The sequence below is a fragment of the Urtica dioica genome, chromosome 3, assembly GCF_054948205.1.
Source record: "Urtica dioica subsp. dioica isolate 48M chromosome 3, U.dioica_male_clone48M_v1_H2, whole genome shotgun sequence".
Taxonomy (NCBI): domain Eukaryota; kingdom Viridiplantae; phylum Streptophyta; class Magnoliopsida; order Rosales; family Urticaceae; genus Urtica; species Urtica dioica.
The window spans coordinates 1961777-1973944 of NC_142758.1; the positions used below are offsets into that span (position 1 = coordinate 1961777).

The window sequence follows — 12168 nt, forward strand, 5'->3', positions numbered from 1 at the left end:
ACTCTACGGTCTAAAGCTATATCTGTTGGTCTCTCTCTCCAATTATCTCTCACGAAATTCGCTTTTGAGGAGAGAGAGAGAGAGTGAGAGAGAGAAAAAGGTGATGGAGAGTGATAAACAAAACACAATCGTACCATAACCATTAGTCCCAATGGACATCTGAGACTGACATCAAAAGACAAACGAAACAAAAAATTATAAAATAAAAAGAATACTAAAGCTTGAAAAGACAGCCAATTAGGGCTTCGTCGGAAAGTTGTTCGCAGAGAAAGCAATTTAAAATAAGGTAATCCTCTGATTCAGCTTTTCTATCTCTCTTCCTCTTTATAGCCCTCTCTGTAAAACTCTCTTTCTCTTTCCATTGCCACAGAAACCAGGTTTTGGTCATTGTTCGCGATGGAATAATTCTCTGAGCCGAGTGAGATAGAGAGAGAGAGGTTGGATGTTTCTCGGTTTTTGTGATCGATTGTGAGGTAGAGTTTGAGGTTCTGTGGGTTTGAAATTCTAGGGTTTCCGAGCAGTTATAGGATTGGGAATTTGGGGAGAGCGATGTTGCGGAAAGATATGTGCTCTATTGATTAGTGGAGTGGTGATGGCTGTTTTAGTTTAATTCTCTGTTGAGACCTTTTATCGGTGAACGGTTTGGTTCTGATTGATTTTTCCAGAAGAAGAAGGAGAAGCTCCGAGAAGTGATTGATTTTGCTTTAGAAGCTTTTTAATTTTGGCCTTTTTGTTTGGTTTGGTTGGGTTGGGTTGGGTTATGGTTTGGAGGAAATGGGAACAGAGTCGAATACAGGGTTTTACTGCGACGAAGCTTTTAGTTCTGCTCTGAATTGTCACGGTATTTCGTTCCAGTCAGGGCCGATAAACAGCTCGTCGGAAATGATTCCGATGGGGAGTTATTTTCCGATGAGCCATAGTCCTAGTAGTTCTAGTAGCGGTGCCATGAATTTCCCCGGAAACTTCTCGTCCATGATCGGAACCAGTCCGGTGATGGCTCACCGGTCTTCCAATTCGCCGCCCGCTTCGCTCCTTCTCGATTCCGTTCCCGGCCTCAAGCAAGACGTCAGGACCGTTGACTGGTCTGTTGATGAGCAGTGCAAGTTGGAGAGAGGACTTATCCAGTATGTTGCTCTTTTTTTTCTTATATTAGCTTGTTGTGTGTACCTTAATTTTTCTCATCATTGTTTGAAAATCAAGGCAGCTTATTAACGCAGAGAAATGTCGAAATGTTATTACTGGGTTCCAACAAAAGTTCTTCTATCAATTGTTTTTAGAGCTTTAAACCAACAATCTTGTAGTTGTGCTATTGTCTTGCCTCAGGCTCTGGGAAATATGTATTGTCTCTATGGTCTGTGCACTGAACTGTCTCTTGATTTAAATGTATTCATATGATGGTTGGCTTTCTTTTTGTTTTGTAGATACGCTAGTGAACCAAGCATACTGAAATACATCAAGATTGCGGCCTTGTTCCATAATAAAACCGTTCGAGATGTTGCTCAAAGGTGTCGGTGGATGATGGTACGTGAGGTTCATATATGTTGTGCCATTTTAGGGACATAACTTGTATGATCAAACAAACTTAGTTGTCTAGATGTTTTGGCCCGTAACAAGCCATTTCCCGTTACTAGTCATGGCATTTTCGAGTCCTTTTCCCGTTTATTTTTCAATCACCTTATCAGGGCATTTCGATGAAATAGAGAGTTTGTTTACCAAAATCTTCCCCGTAACTGTTGTTCACTGTTTTTTTTTTTTTTTTTTTTTTTTTTGTCGTTTTGTTTTTTGTGTTTGGGCTTATCACTAAAAATGAGTTTAGACGTGTTAATGAAAGAAGTAAGTCTTGGAAATGTTTCAGCGAAAACGAAGAAAACCTGAAGAGCATATGTCAGGGAAGAAGGTGACTAACAGAAAGGTATGTCTCGAGACATCTTAGAAAATAGTGTATAGTGTGTAATTTGCACCTTGTGGACCCGCACAAATGGATATTTGTTCCTTCAAAGGCTAATTTGCGTACTTACTCATTACAAGCCATTTCTATTAAATGCACTATTAAACATCTCATGATACTTACAAAGGAAGGAATCATAAAATAAAAAATGTAAAGGTTTCTGGGATCTCACTTTTCCATACCTTAGCCATCTTCCTATTACAAATAGAAAAAGATGTTTCCACTTGTGAAGAACCACCTTTTTCTTTTAAATCCTCTTAACATGGTGTAGAAAAATGATCTATGAATGCGTGAGTGTGAACGGTAGATTTCAAGGAAGCATTAAAAAATTTGATATTTCGAAATATAATGCTTTGTTCGTATAAAATAATTTCGGAGTTAGCGTAAACGCTTAGTGGTTAGGGTACAAATGTAAAGGCCAATCAGCAAATTTATTTGCTATCTATCTAGTTTTATTCGATTTGCATCGTTCCAAACTTTATAAAAACGCCAAACATAATTTTATAGCACTAGGATCCACCAATTATCTATTTGGATTTTGCCGAATCTGACAATGGAAAATTATCTGGAGCAAATACTCTTTCCCTTGCAGAAAAGTTAAATGTTGTAAATCCCTGCATCGATTATTCTTATAAATCTTAAGCATGAATTTTTTTTTAAACTCAATGATCGCAGTCTACGTTTTATGTGATATCCTGTTTTATATATTGAATGATTTGAAGCGATTATAAATTTTTGTTGATTGAAGAATTAATGTTAAAAAAAAATTCAGGATAAGTTTGTGGAGCTATCTTCAAAGTCAAATATGACTACGGTGCTTCCATTGGATATGTCTGGATATCCTTTTATGATGAATTATTATGACCAAAGTAGGTCTGTGCCCTTTGAAGGTTAGTTGCTCTTGCAAGTATTTTTCTTATCCGTTTATTATATATATATTTTTTGAAGAAGTTCTTATCCTCTTACATACCCGTGCATGTGTATGGAATCTTGCCATAGGTACATAGGCACGCATGGCAGTTCATAACTATATGCCTAATTTTTTTTCCAGAGTTTTTCTATTTTTTATTCTATTGAGTTTCTTCAAATAAAACAATAATATACATACTTAGTTGACTCTGTAACCTGAGGCAAATTATGTAGCTTCGTAATGTTTCCCCTAATTTGCAAAGTACTCTTCCATTAATTTATTATCCTTTTTTTTTTGCCTAAAAAAACTGAATACCTCGAAACGAACCTTGCGAATTTATAGACAGATTAAACGACTTTCAAGTTCTAAAAAATAGTACTCTGTTTTAGCATCGCTACTGGTACAAAATCATGTATCTATGGAATATGAATTTACTCTACGCATATACATATTACTTCCCAAAGTTAATGTACATTTAGCAAAAACAAAAACAAAAAAGCTTTTAGTTTTGATGCAAATAATTATCCATGAGCACAGTTGGTAAGAATTATATTTACCTCTCATCATCTTCTTAAAAATTTGAAACCTGGAATTAGACGTTCACAGATTTTAATATAATACCATTGTGATTAACCCTTATTTTCTTTCCGGTTGGTTACTTGAAACTTTTATTTAAGTATTCATTTGCTGCCTCAGGAATGAGTGGTCCAGCCAAGCATCTACTTGAACAAAATGCCTACGTTTTCAATCAAATCACAGCTAATCTGTCCACGTACAAGGTATTGAATAGATAATATCCACTTCTCAGTCTTAATTTGCGCTCCATTTGACAAAAAGAAAAAAAAAATCATTTGCACGATTAAAACTAGCATTTTTTATTGTTATGATCCATTTTAATATGCAAAAACAATATAGGAAGTCATTGTGTAGTGTAAATTACAATTCCGTTTTTTTTTCTTCCTTCTTTGTTCACATGTGTTTGCAATTTGAAATGAAAATGATTTTATTTCTTCTGCGTACCGAAATTCTTATATAACTCTGATGACATTGCTTACAAACCTTCCGACTATCCATTTTTATACGCAGCACGGGTATAATTTAGATATGTGTACGGATATCTTTCTAGTATCTTGTAGCAATAACAAGACTCTCATGCTTAATTATGACTGATCAAACAGTTACAGGACAACATTGACCTCTTTTATCGCACACAGAACAACATAACCGCCGTCCTAAACGAGTATGCAGATCTTTCATATTTCTTAATTTTATGAAATAATACATTCTGTGTGTTCTTCTTTCTAATAAATTGCTATTTTTTTTTTCTGCAGCATGAGACATATGCCTGGAATAATGAGCCAAATGCCTCCACTTCCTGTATCGATCAATGACGAACTAGCAGATTATATTTTGCGTTATTCAGCTTAGGTAAGCGCTCATGTGTATGACACACCAAACTCATATTCTGATTGTGCGCGCTCGTACACATATTCTTATGAAGGCTGGCAAAGGAAGAGGACGATTTGTGGGTAGAGGGAAAATAATATCTTTCGTTTATATAGATTTTTATTTGTCAAAGGCCTTCTGTGTCAACTACAATCTCTACAGATTTCAGTATTTGTTGTGATAATCATACGACTTTTGTTCAACTAGTCGAGATGTAGAATGACTTGTGCTATTTTTTTCTTTTTCTTTTTATGTTTGATCATTCATGATTAGTTTCTTCCTAGAAGCTACTATTTTCAGATTCAAATCATTTTTTTTTTCACCTCGTCCACTTAGCTTCTCTTTAGGTTCACGGTTCTTGTCATGTTTGCCATTATAAGAATGAAAAACGGACAGGAAATTTTGATTTCTTGTCGATGCAAGAAGAGAATGGACGATGGACTTGATGGAGTGCCCTACTTATGTGTGCTTCTCGAATTGATGTCGGTTTTTTTTTTTTTTTTTTAATATTTTTATAGTTTTCTGGAGTGAAAGTCTCAAAGCGTTGTGGATATTGCGGTCACGTTGACTGAGAAGCCTTCTTCAGCTTATCTGACCCTTTGCATTTAGTTAGCTTTCTATAATTCTTGAGCATGAAGTTTAGTCTCTTGGTTTTAGTGTTCCGTTGTCATTTATGTCTTTTCTGAAGATGAACCTTGTACGCTATGTTACAAATAAATAAATAAATATTTGTGCAGAAATATTTGTTTTTTTTGCTTACTTTGCCTTTTTGTTTTCTCTTCATCTTTGTACATCTTTAGCGGCGCACAAAGTATATTTAATAAAGTATAACATGAGAAATATGTGGTAACTGTAAAGGTATGTCTGCATGCAGAATTTAATTTTTTTAAGACATCTGATCTCGAAAAGTAACTACAAAGTTTATAAATCTGAGTACTTCAGGCTTTGTTTGATAATCTTAATAGCCTTGTATAAACATTGTGTTAGAAGGAACTTGTAAGTGAGAACGTTGTTAGACTGATTATATTATGCATGATGATAAAAGATGATGTTATAGATAGACACTCAAAGTCGATGAAATTGATGAATTTACGCCAACGTTTTAAAATTAGTGAAATAATTAAAAGTACAAATTACTGAAATGCCTCTTGAACTATGACCCGAGTCCAAAATTGCCCCCTCATAAAAAAAAGTAATCGTCTGTTTATCTTTAATTCTTATTTTGTGTCGAAAACAGTCATTCCGTCTAATTTTCTCTAATTCTGTTATCTTTTGAAGGTAATATAGTAAATGTAGTGATTTTATTTCTTTATTTTATTTTCATTAGATGCTGAGACACACCGCCACGCAGATTGTCGCCGCCAGGCTGGCGAGGTTCGGAGATGGCGATCTCCGCCGGATTCGCCTAATTGTTCGTGGCGGTGGCGGCGAGATTCCGGCGCCGGAGACCAGAGTTAGCGAGCACAACAAAAAGGAGTTAAAAGACTTACATCCCTAACATCCGTTCTCTCAAATAGAACCACCCGACATCCACGATCTCCAATAGCTAGGTGGTCACCGTCTCTATCAAACTCAATTGCAGATAGAGAGTGCAAGCAGAAAAGTCAAATACGAATAAAAAAACCCAAGTATTTACTTTTGTTGAGAGTGCAATCAAAGTACAATATGGAAGACTTCTCTTATGGGTTCAAGTGGAATTATTAAGCATTCATAGAAAAGATCAAATCTTGTTTTGAATTGGAAAATTAACATTATGGGCAAATCAATGATTCATATGAGAATAGTGAAAGCATTATTGAGAGAAAAATATGAAATCAAAAAGGAGGGAAAGGCAGATTTTAGCAGTGATTTCACTCTCACTGAAGCAAATATACATATACATGCCTGAAAGTGATCCACATGTATGGAGATCAAAGTAATGTTCTGAGCCACAAGCTGAACTAATAATGTGACAGGAAGTTCAAATTCCGATGAGTAGGAAACATACATAAAAATGAGAATCGGATGTAGAAAAGATAATCTTTATAGGTACAAAGATGGACAGTAGTAAAAGGAACTGAACATATACAAGGAAAAGAATAACTGAAAGCTAGTGGATAATTGCCCACTTGACTTCGACATAAAGTGTTTAATTTGATCTAAGCAAAATCATCATCAACTAACTCAATCACAATCGCACAGATTTCCTACAACCACCAAAAAATCATAAGTTTAACAAAAAGCAAAGCAATAAGCGATAAACAAAATCAATAAAAACCTAAAACAAACCGGCTTGTACAACGCGCAGAAAAAGAAAAGAAAAAGAGAAAGAAACACCCTCGAGCTAGTGTGTGCGCTGTTTCGCACAATAAAGCGGGAAAAGAATCGTATTTCCACAGGGATACGATTAAGGCAACACGAATAGGATCAACAAAATAATCAATACAACACGGATCCCTAACTATTATCAATTAAACAAACAAATCGCAGCAGAGAAACACTCCGTACCTTCCTGAACTACCTCGCCGGCCGAGCGTTCAGTTGAGGCAGTGGGGCTGGACGAGCTGGACGAGGAGTTCGACGGGATGCCGTCTTCGAGGGAGGCGGAGACCGTGAGAGCGAGGTACGACCGGCTCAGGGCTTTCTTAAGGACATTTCAGACATTACACCAAGAAATAAGCTCAGGTGGCAAAAAATCGAGCAAAAACATAATAGAATTTGAGAAAATTAGACGAAAGGACTGTTTTCGACACAAAATAAAAATGAAAGGTAAACAGACGATCACTTTTTTTTATGAGAGGGCAATTGTGTACTCGGATCATAGTTCAGGGAGCATTTCAGTAATTTGTTCTAATTAAAATGTGCAAATAAGGGTTCAATAACTTTTTTGACCTTGTGATTAAATTTTTTGAATGTGATGACAAATCATCTCTCACGCGACCATCACTTATGACCCTAATACGTGTTGTAAAACGACGCATCTAGTCAAAATTTGTCCAGATCATGTGCATACAACATGCACACAATGCATCCAGTGAGTGAATCTACACTCGATGACCGCATATGTGATGTCTAATCTAGCTAGTAAAACATAGATTAATCACCGAACATTTTTAGCGTTCCACCCAAACTTGAATGTTTCATGTCAAATGTAAACATCTAAACTATTCGTTAGAAGGTTAAGGTTTTGGATAAATTCTATGTTCTTCAGTTACTATAGTAGATGTATAATATATTCTTATAATAACTGTCTACTTCTTTTATTCATTTCAGAAATAAATGATTACAACATATTCTTGTATATTATGCTAAACGACCATATGTAGCGGAAACTAATATACATTTTGAAGCTACTAATGTCAATGCTAAATGTACATAATGTTGTGGTGTTGGTAACTTTCAATTTTTGTCCATGAAATTTATAAGCACTCTTTTTTCTACCGATACTTTTTCCTTGAGTTCGTTGGGAGATATTTTAACTAGGCATTTTTTTAAAATCTATCTTTATAATTCAATTTCAGTAATGAATTTTATGAGTTCATATGTACTCAAAATATTTATCATAGTTTATTAAATATTTTCAATTATTCTTCTACCTTTAATATTAACTCATAAAAACCATATTATAGTTAATAAAAATTTAATTAACGTAGTTTCATAACAATTCTTAGAAAATTATATTTTATCCCCTTTGATTTGAAATTATCAATTAAAACCTCTTTAAAACACTTCAAAATCAATTAATTTATCTAATTAAAAACTCAATTTTACTCCGTCCCGAGGAATCCTAGCCCCGTAATACGGTTTTGATGGAATGGAATGTTCCATTCCGATTGGACTAGAATTCCGATTCTATCTAAAAACCAGGATTATGTTTTTCGCGAAGATGATGGGAAGCAGGAGACTAGAATGGATTGGTTATCCATGTAGCCCACAAAAATTTTCCCTTCTAACAGGATTGAGAAAGGTGAAAATATGGCTATGTTATATTCAGAATAAGAAAAAATAACGACAAAAATATCTAATATTTATAAATTCACTTATATACTTGTTTAAAAGTTGCAGGATAAATACTCAATGTCAATTTTTTGTCTCTCTAAATTCTTAACTTTGGATGCCAATAACACGTGTCAACATCTGTTAATTTTGATAAATTAAAAAAATAATAAATAATTTTTTATTATTTTTATACATTAAAAAATTTAAAAAAAAAACTCTCTCTCTTTCACTCTCTCCACAACTAATAAAAAGAAAATTCTCAAAAATATCAAAAATGGCAGACATCGGATTGTCGTGGTCTTCGTCGGAGGCGGCAAACGGGATAATCACACTCCGATGAGAATGCCTCGGCTGAGGAACAATTCGAGATTAGGCAAGAGCGAGGCTTGAAGATCGCCGTTTTTCACCGGGACGACGACGAGAAGTGCTTCTGCGCTTGGAGGATCGACGGCGAGCTTTCCGTGGTCAGAATTTTTAAACTTACTGTAAACGCTGAGACCATCAAGAGTATATAATAGAAAAAATAAAACATAGCTAAGCAAAAGAAAAGTGAAAGCACAAGATGAGACTCTTGTTTTTTCCTCTCAATCAGAAGACGACGAACATGTGATCGAAGATTCTCTCATCACAATCATTCCTTGCGAGCTTTAAGGACTTATGGGCTGATCGACTTTTGTTCATAGGGATCTATAACAAATTCGTCGACCGCGAAAAACCCTATTCACGGACCCACGAAATGAGTTTGTTTTCCTCCATTTTTCTGGGGGTTTTTTTTTTATATAAAATAATTAGCAAACTAGCCAACTAAGATTAGATGAATTTCTAATTACCCAAAGTTTTGGTAACATTTAGGTAAATAGCCTGTTGTCGGTCGTTTTCGGAAAACCCGGGACGCCGAGAAGACACGATGTTCAAAGGGCCGATGGTCAGGCCGGAGGTCCCTAAGAGCGGCAAGCCTTCCGCCACGAGTCGACTGGCAAGTCTTCGTGCCGAAACTTTCAGCTCCTCGAGTCGAGTCACTCTCCTCGAGTCGAGCCTTGCTCCTCGAGTCGAGCGTTGCTCCTCGAATCGAGTCACTCTCCTCGAATCGAGTCACTCTCTTCGAGTCGAGCCTTGCTCCTCGAGCCGAGTCACCCTCCTCAAGTCGAGTCACTCTCCTTGAGTCGAGCCTTGCTCCTCGAGTCGAAATAACTCCTCGAATAGAATTACATGTCCACGAGTCGATTAACGAGTCCTCTTGTCGACCTTAATTCCTCGAGTAGAACTTTTATGTTTCACGCGACTTGAATGAAATCCTGAGCCCTAAAGGCCCAATGGGCCGGGTCATCGAAGATCACTAAGGCCCACAAACGGCCGACGAGACAGGTCGCGAGCCACACGGCCCTCGAAAAAGGACGTGCGTGCAGCGAGCCGCGCTCCGCGCCAGGCAAGGGCGCGCCGCGCCTAGCAAGCCGCGCGCCGCACGCCCCTCAAATAGAGCGCCCGCGCGGTCTTGGAAGCAAAGCGCACGCGCATAGCGCGCTGCGCTCCTCCTCGAGGAGAGCGCGCTCCCAAGTCCCACATGGAAGAAATACAAGCCTCCTGAGGCCATCCAACTACTATAAATACCCGCTCTCATTGAGGGGAAAACCATCCTATTCAATCTCATTCATTCTCAAGAAACTTGAGACTTCTCTGGATGCCATCCTTGGCATGAAGTGGATTATCCTCGATTTCTCGTTCTCAGAGATTCTAAAGCGCTCTTGGGGACTCCCGAGCGTCGTCCCTCTCGATCGAACGACTAATCCCGAGCACACGAGTGCTCCTACGGTTTTCGACTGAAAATCGCCTACGCGTCTAGCACACTAGACGCGTCCACCATTTCTGACAAGAAATCGCCTACACGTCTTGCATTTCCAACTGAAAATCGCCTACGCGTACGGAAGCTCCGCCACGACTAGGAACTCTTGACTTAGAGTCTCCCACGTCTCCAAAAGAGAGAAAACACACATTCTCTCTCGGGTCACTCAATCCCAGAGTTCTGAGGCGTTGCCGAGGACTCCTCCACGCTCCGTCTCCTCTGTCGAGCACATCCTCAAGGCTCTGCACCTCATACTGCGTTACATACGCCTTGAACTACATTCTGACTTGATCCCCCACTCCCCCTATTCACCCATTCTCTCCTCTGAGAAGCCTTTCGACTGTAGGAAACCCAGCTCGAGACTTTCGAGTTCACACCTTTGGCTCGGGTGTGGCCACTTGGTCCGACCTTGGGTCGAACCGCCCGAAGCTTTTAATAGTTGTTCATTTTCGTGCGACAACATAGCCAATGTTTTGATAGAGTATTTCAGTCAATTTATGCGTGTAAATATTTGATCACGGCTATTTACTAGAAACTTACTAAAGATTGGCTAAATGACAATCCAAAACTGTAAATAAGGCTATATATATCTAATGGACCTATTAGAGTAAACAACACGTAAACCGGAAATCACACAGCAAAACAGTCAAAATTGCAAAGAAAGAAATAACTTACTGCGCAAGCATTCGAGAGTGATTGAGCGCCAAGAACAAAATAAGAAGGAAATGGATGCAAGAGATTTATCCTGGTTCGGATCAATACGATCCTACTCCAGCTAGGGCACGAGAACTCAAACTCCACTATGCTCATAAACAATTACACGCAAGAATCCACACACAAACTGATTTCCCAAAGAATAAAACCCCGAGTCCGATCACAATCCGATCGTTCCTCAATACAAGAATCACTCAAGTGTTTCCCTAAGAACTGAGATCCCAATCTCGTTCTTCTCTCTCTAGAAACCTCTCACAAGTAATTCTCTCACTTATTCTTTCTCTGTTTGTTTCTCATGAATGAATCTGATAAACGTCCGAGTCTAAGCCTTCTAGTACTTATAGCACAAGCCTAGATCTGAGACGGTTATTTCTAATTGTCTTGCTGACGTGGCTCTGACTTGGACTGAACACGTGTGATGTAGCTGACCACTGATCTCACAAATCTCCACCTTGGTCAATTACATCACTGTTGTATTGTTCTCTTGTTCCCGTGCCCTTCCTTGCTGATCTACTCCTTGATCAGCTTCAGCAACTCAAGGGCTTCCTTGAACTTGCTGAATGGTACCGCCTTTGTGAAGATGTCCGCTGGGTTTATCTCAGTTGAGATCTTCTCGATGATGACCTGACCACTATTTATCACATCCTTGATAAAATGCAGTCTCACATCTATATGCTTTGTTCTCTCGTGAAATACACTATTCTTGGATAAGTGTATAGCACTCTGAGAGTCACAATGCACAAGAGTTTCATGTTCACCCAGGCCTAACTCTTTCACAAAGCCCTTTAGCCACATTGCCTCCTTGATAGCTTCTGTCAAGGCAATGTACTCAACTTCTGTTGTTGATAAAGCTGCTACTACGTGTTGAAGAGATGCCTTCCAGCTCACGGTATTTCCTCAAACTGTGAAAACATACCCTGAAAGTGATCTCCTTTTGTCCAGATCAGCTGCATAATCTGAATCACAATAGCCAGCAACCTTGCACACTTGATCCACATCACCACTGAACACCATCTTCATGTTGAGACTTCCCTTGATATATCTCACTCGCCATTTAGCAGCTTTCCAGTGTTCTCTACTCGGTCTGCTCATGAATCTACTAATTAAACTTACACCATGAGAAATGTCAAGCCTTGTGCTGATCATGGCATACATACAACTCCCTACACAGTTCGAGTATGGAATATTCTTCATGTACCTGTACTCTGTAGATTCTTCCCCTTCTTGAACTGATTTCAATTTGAACTGAGCTCCAACAGGAGTTGTAACACTCTGTGAGTCACTCAGACCAAACAAATCAACTACATTTCTGAGATATCCTTCTTGAGATAG

General features: G+C 38.2%; 1 protein-coding gene and 1 long non-coding RNA gene across 3 annotated transcripts; one reads left to right on the forward strand and one right to left on the reverse strand.

The window, feature by feature from the left end:
* Nucleotides 1-5997, forward strand: LOC149401993 (uncharacterized). 2 transcript variants are annotated; one of them, XM_089609433.1, is made up of 9 exons: nt 1-286; nt 371-1124; nt 1422-1521; nt 1856-1912; nt 2721-2838; nt 3555-3637; nt 4037-4098; nt 4190-4286; nt 5632-5997. In XM_089609433.1, exons 2-8 carry the CDS (start codon nt 775-777, stop codon nt 4284-4286), a joined length of 867 nt encoding a protein of 288 aa, XP_089465559.1. In that variant the 5' UTR covers nt 1-286; nt 371-774; the 3' UTR covers nt 5632-5997. The 2 variants fall into 2 exon arrangements, with proteins under 2 accessions (XP_089465559.1, XP_089465557.1); XM_089609431.1 differs by lacking the exon at nt 5632-5997 and adding an exon at nt 4823-5044.
* A 76-nt stretch (nt 5998-6073) lies between these two features.
* Nucleotides 6074-6922, reverse strand: LOC149401994 (uncharacterized). Its single transcript, XR_016295982.1, has 2 exons — nt 6792-6922; nt 6074-6490 (listed from the first exon to the last, which is right to left on the reverse strand). It is a non-coding gene; the product is annotated as an uncharacterized LOC149401994 (long non-coding RNA).
* Between the last annotated feature and the right edge of the window lie 5246 nt (nt 6923-12168).

Bases quoted from the DNA above. Each gene is read 5' to 3' on its own strand.
- LOC149401993 (XM_089609433.1), top strand. From the start codon at position 775: ATGGGAACAGAGTCGAATACAGGGTTTTACTGCGACGAAGCTTTTAGT. The intron at 1,522-1,855 runs GTACGTGAGGTT...GAAATGTTTCAG, and splicing joins AAAGGTGTCGGTGGATGATG to CGAAAACGAAGAAAACCTGA. The intron at 3,638-4,036 runs GTATTGAATAGA...CTGATCAAACAG, and splicing joins CTAATCTGTCCACGTACAAG to TTACAGGACAACATTGACCT.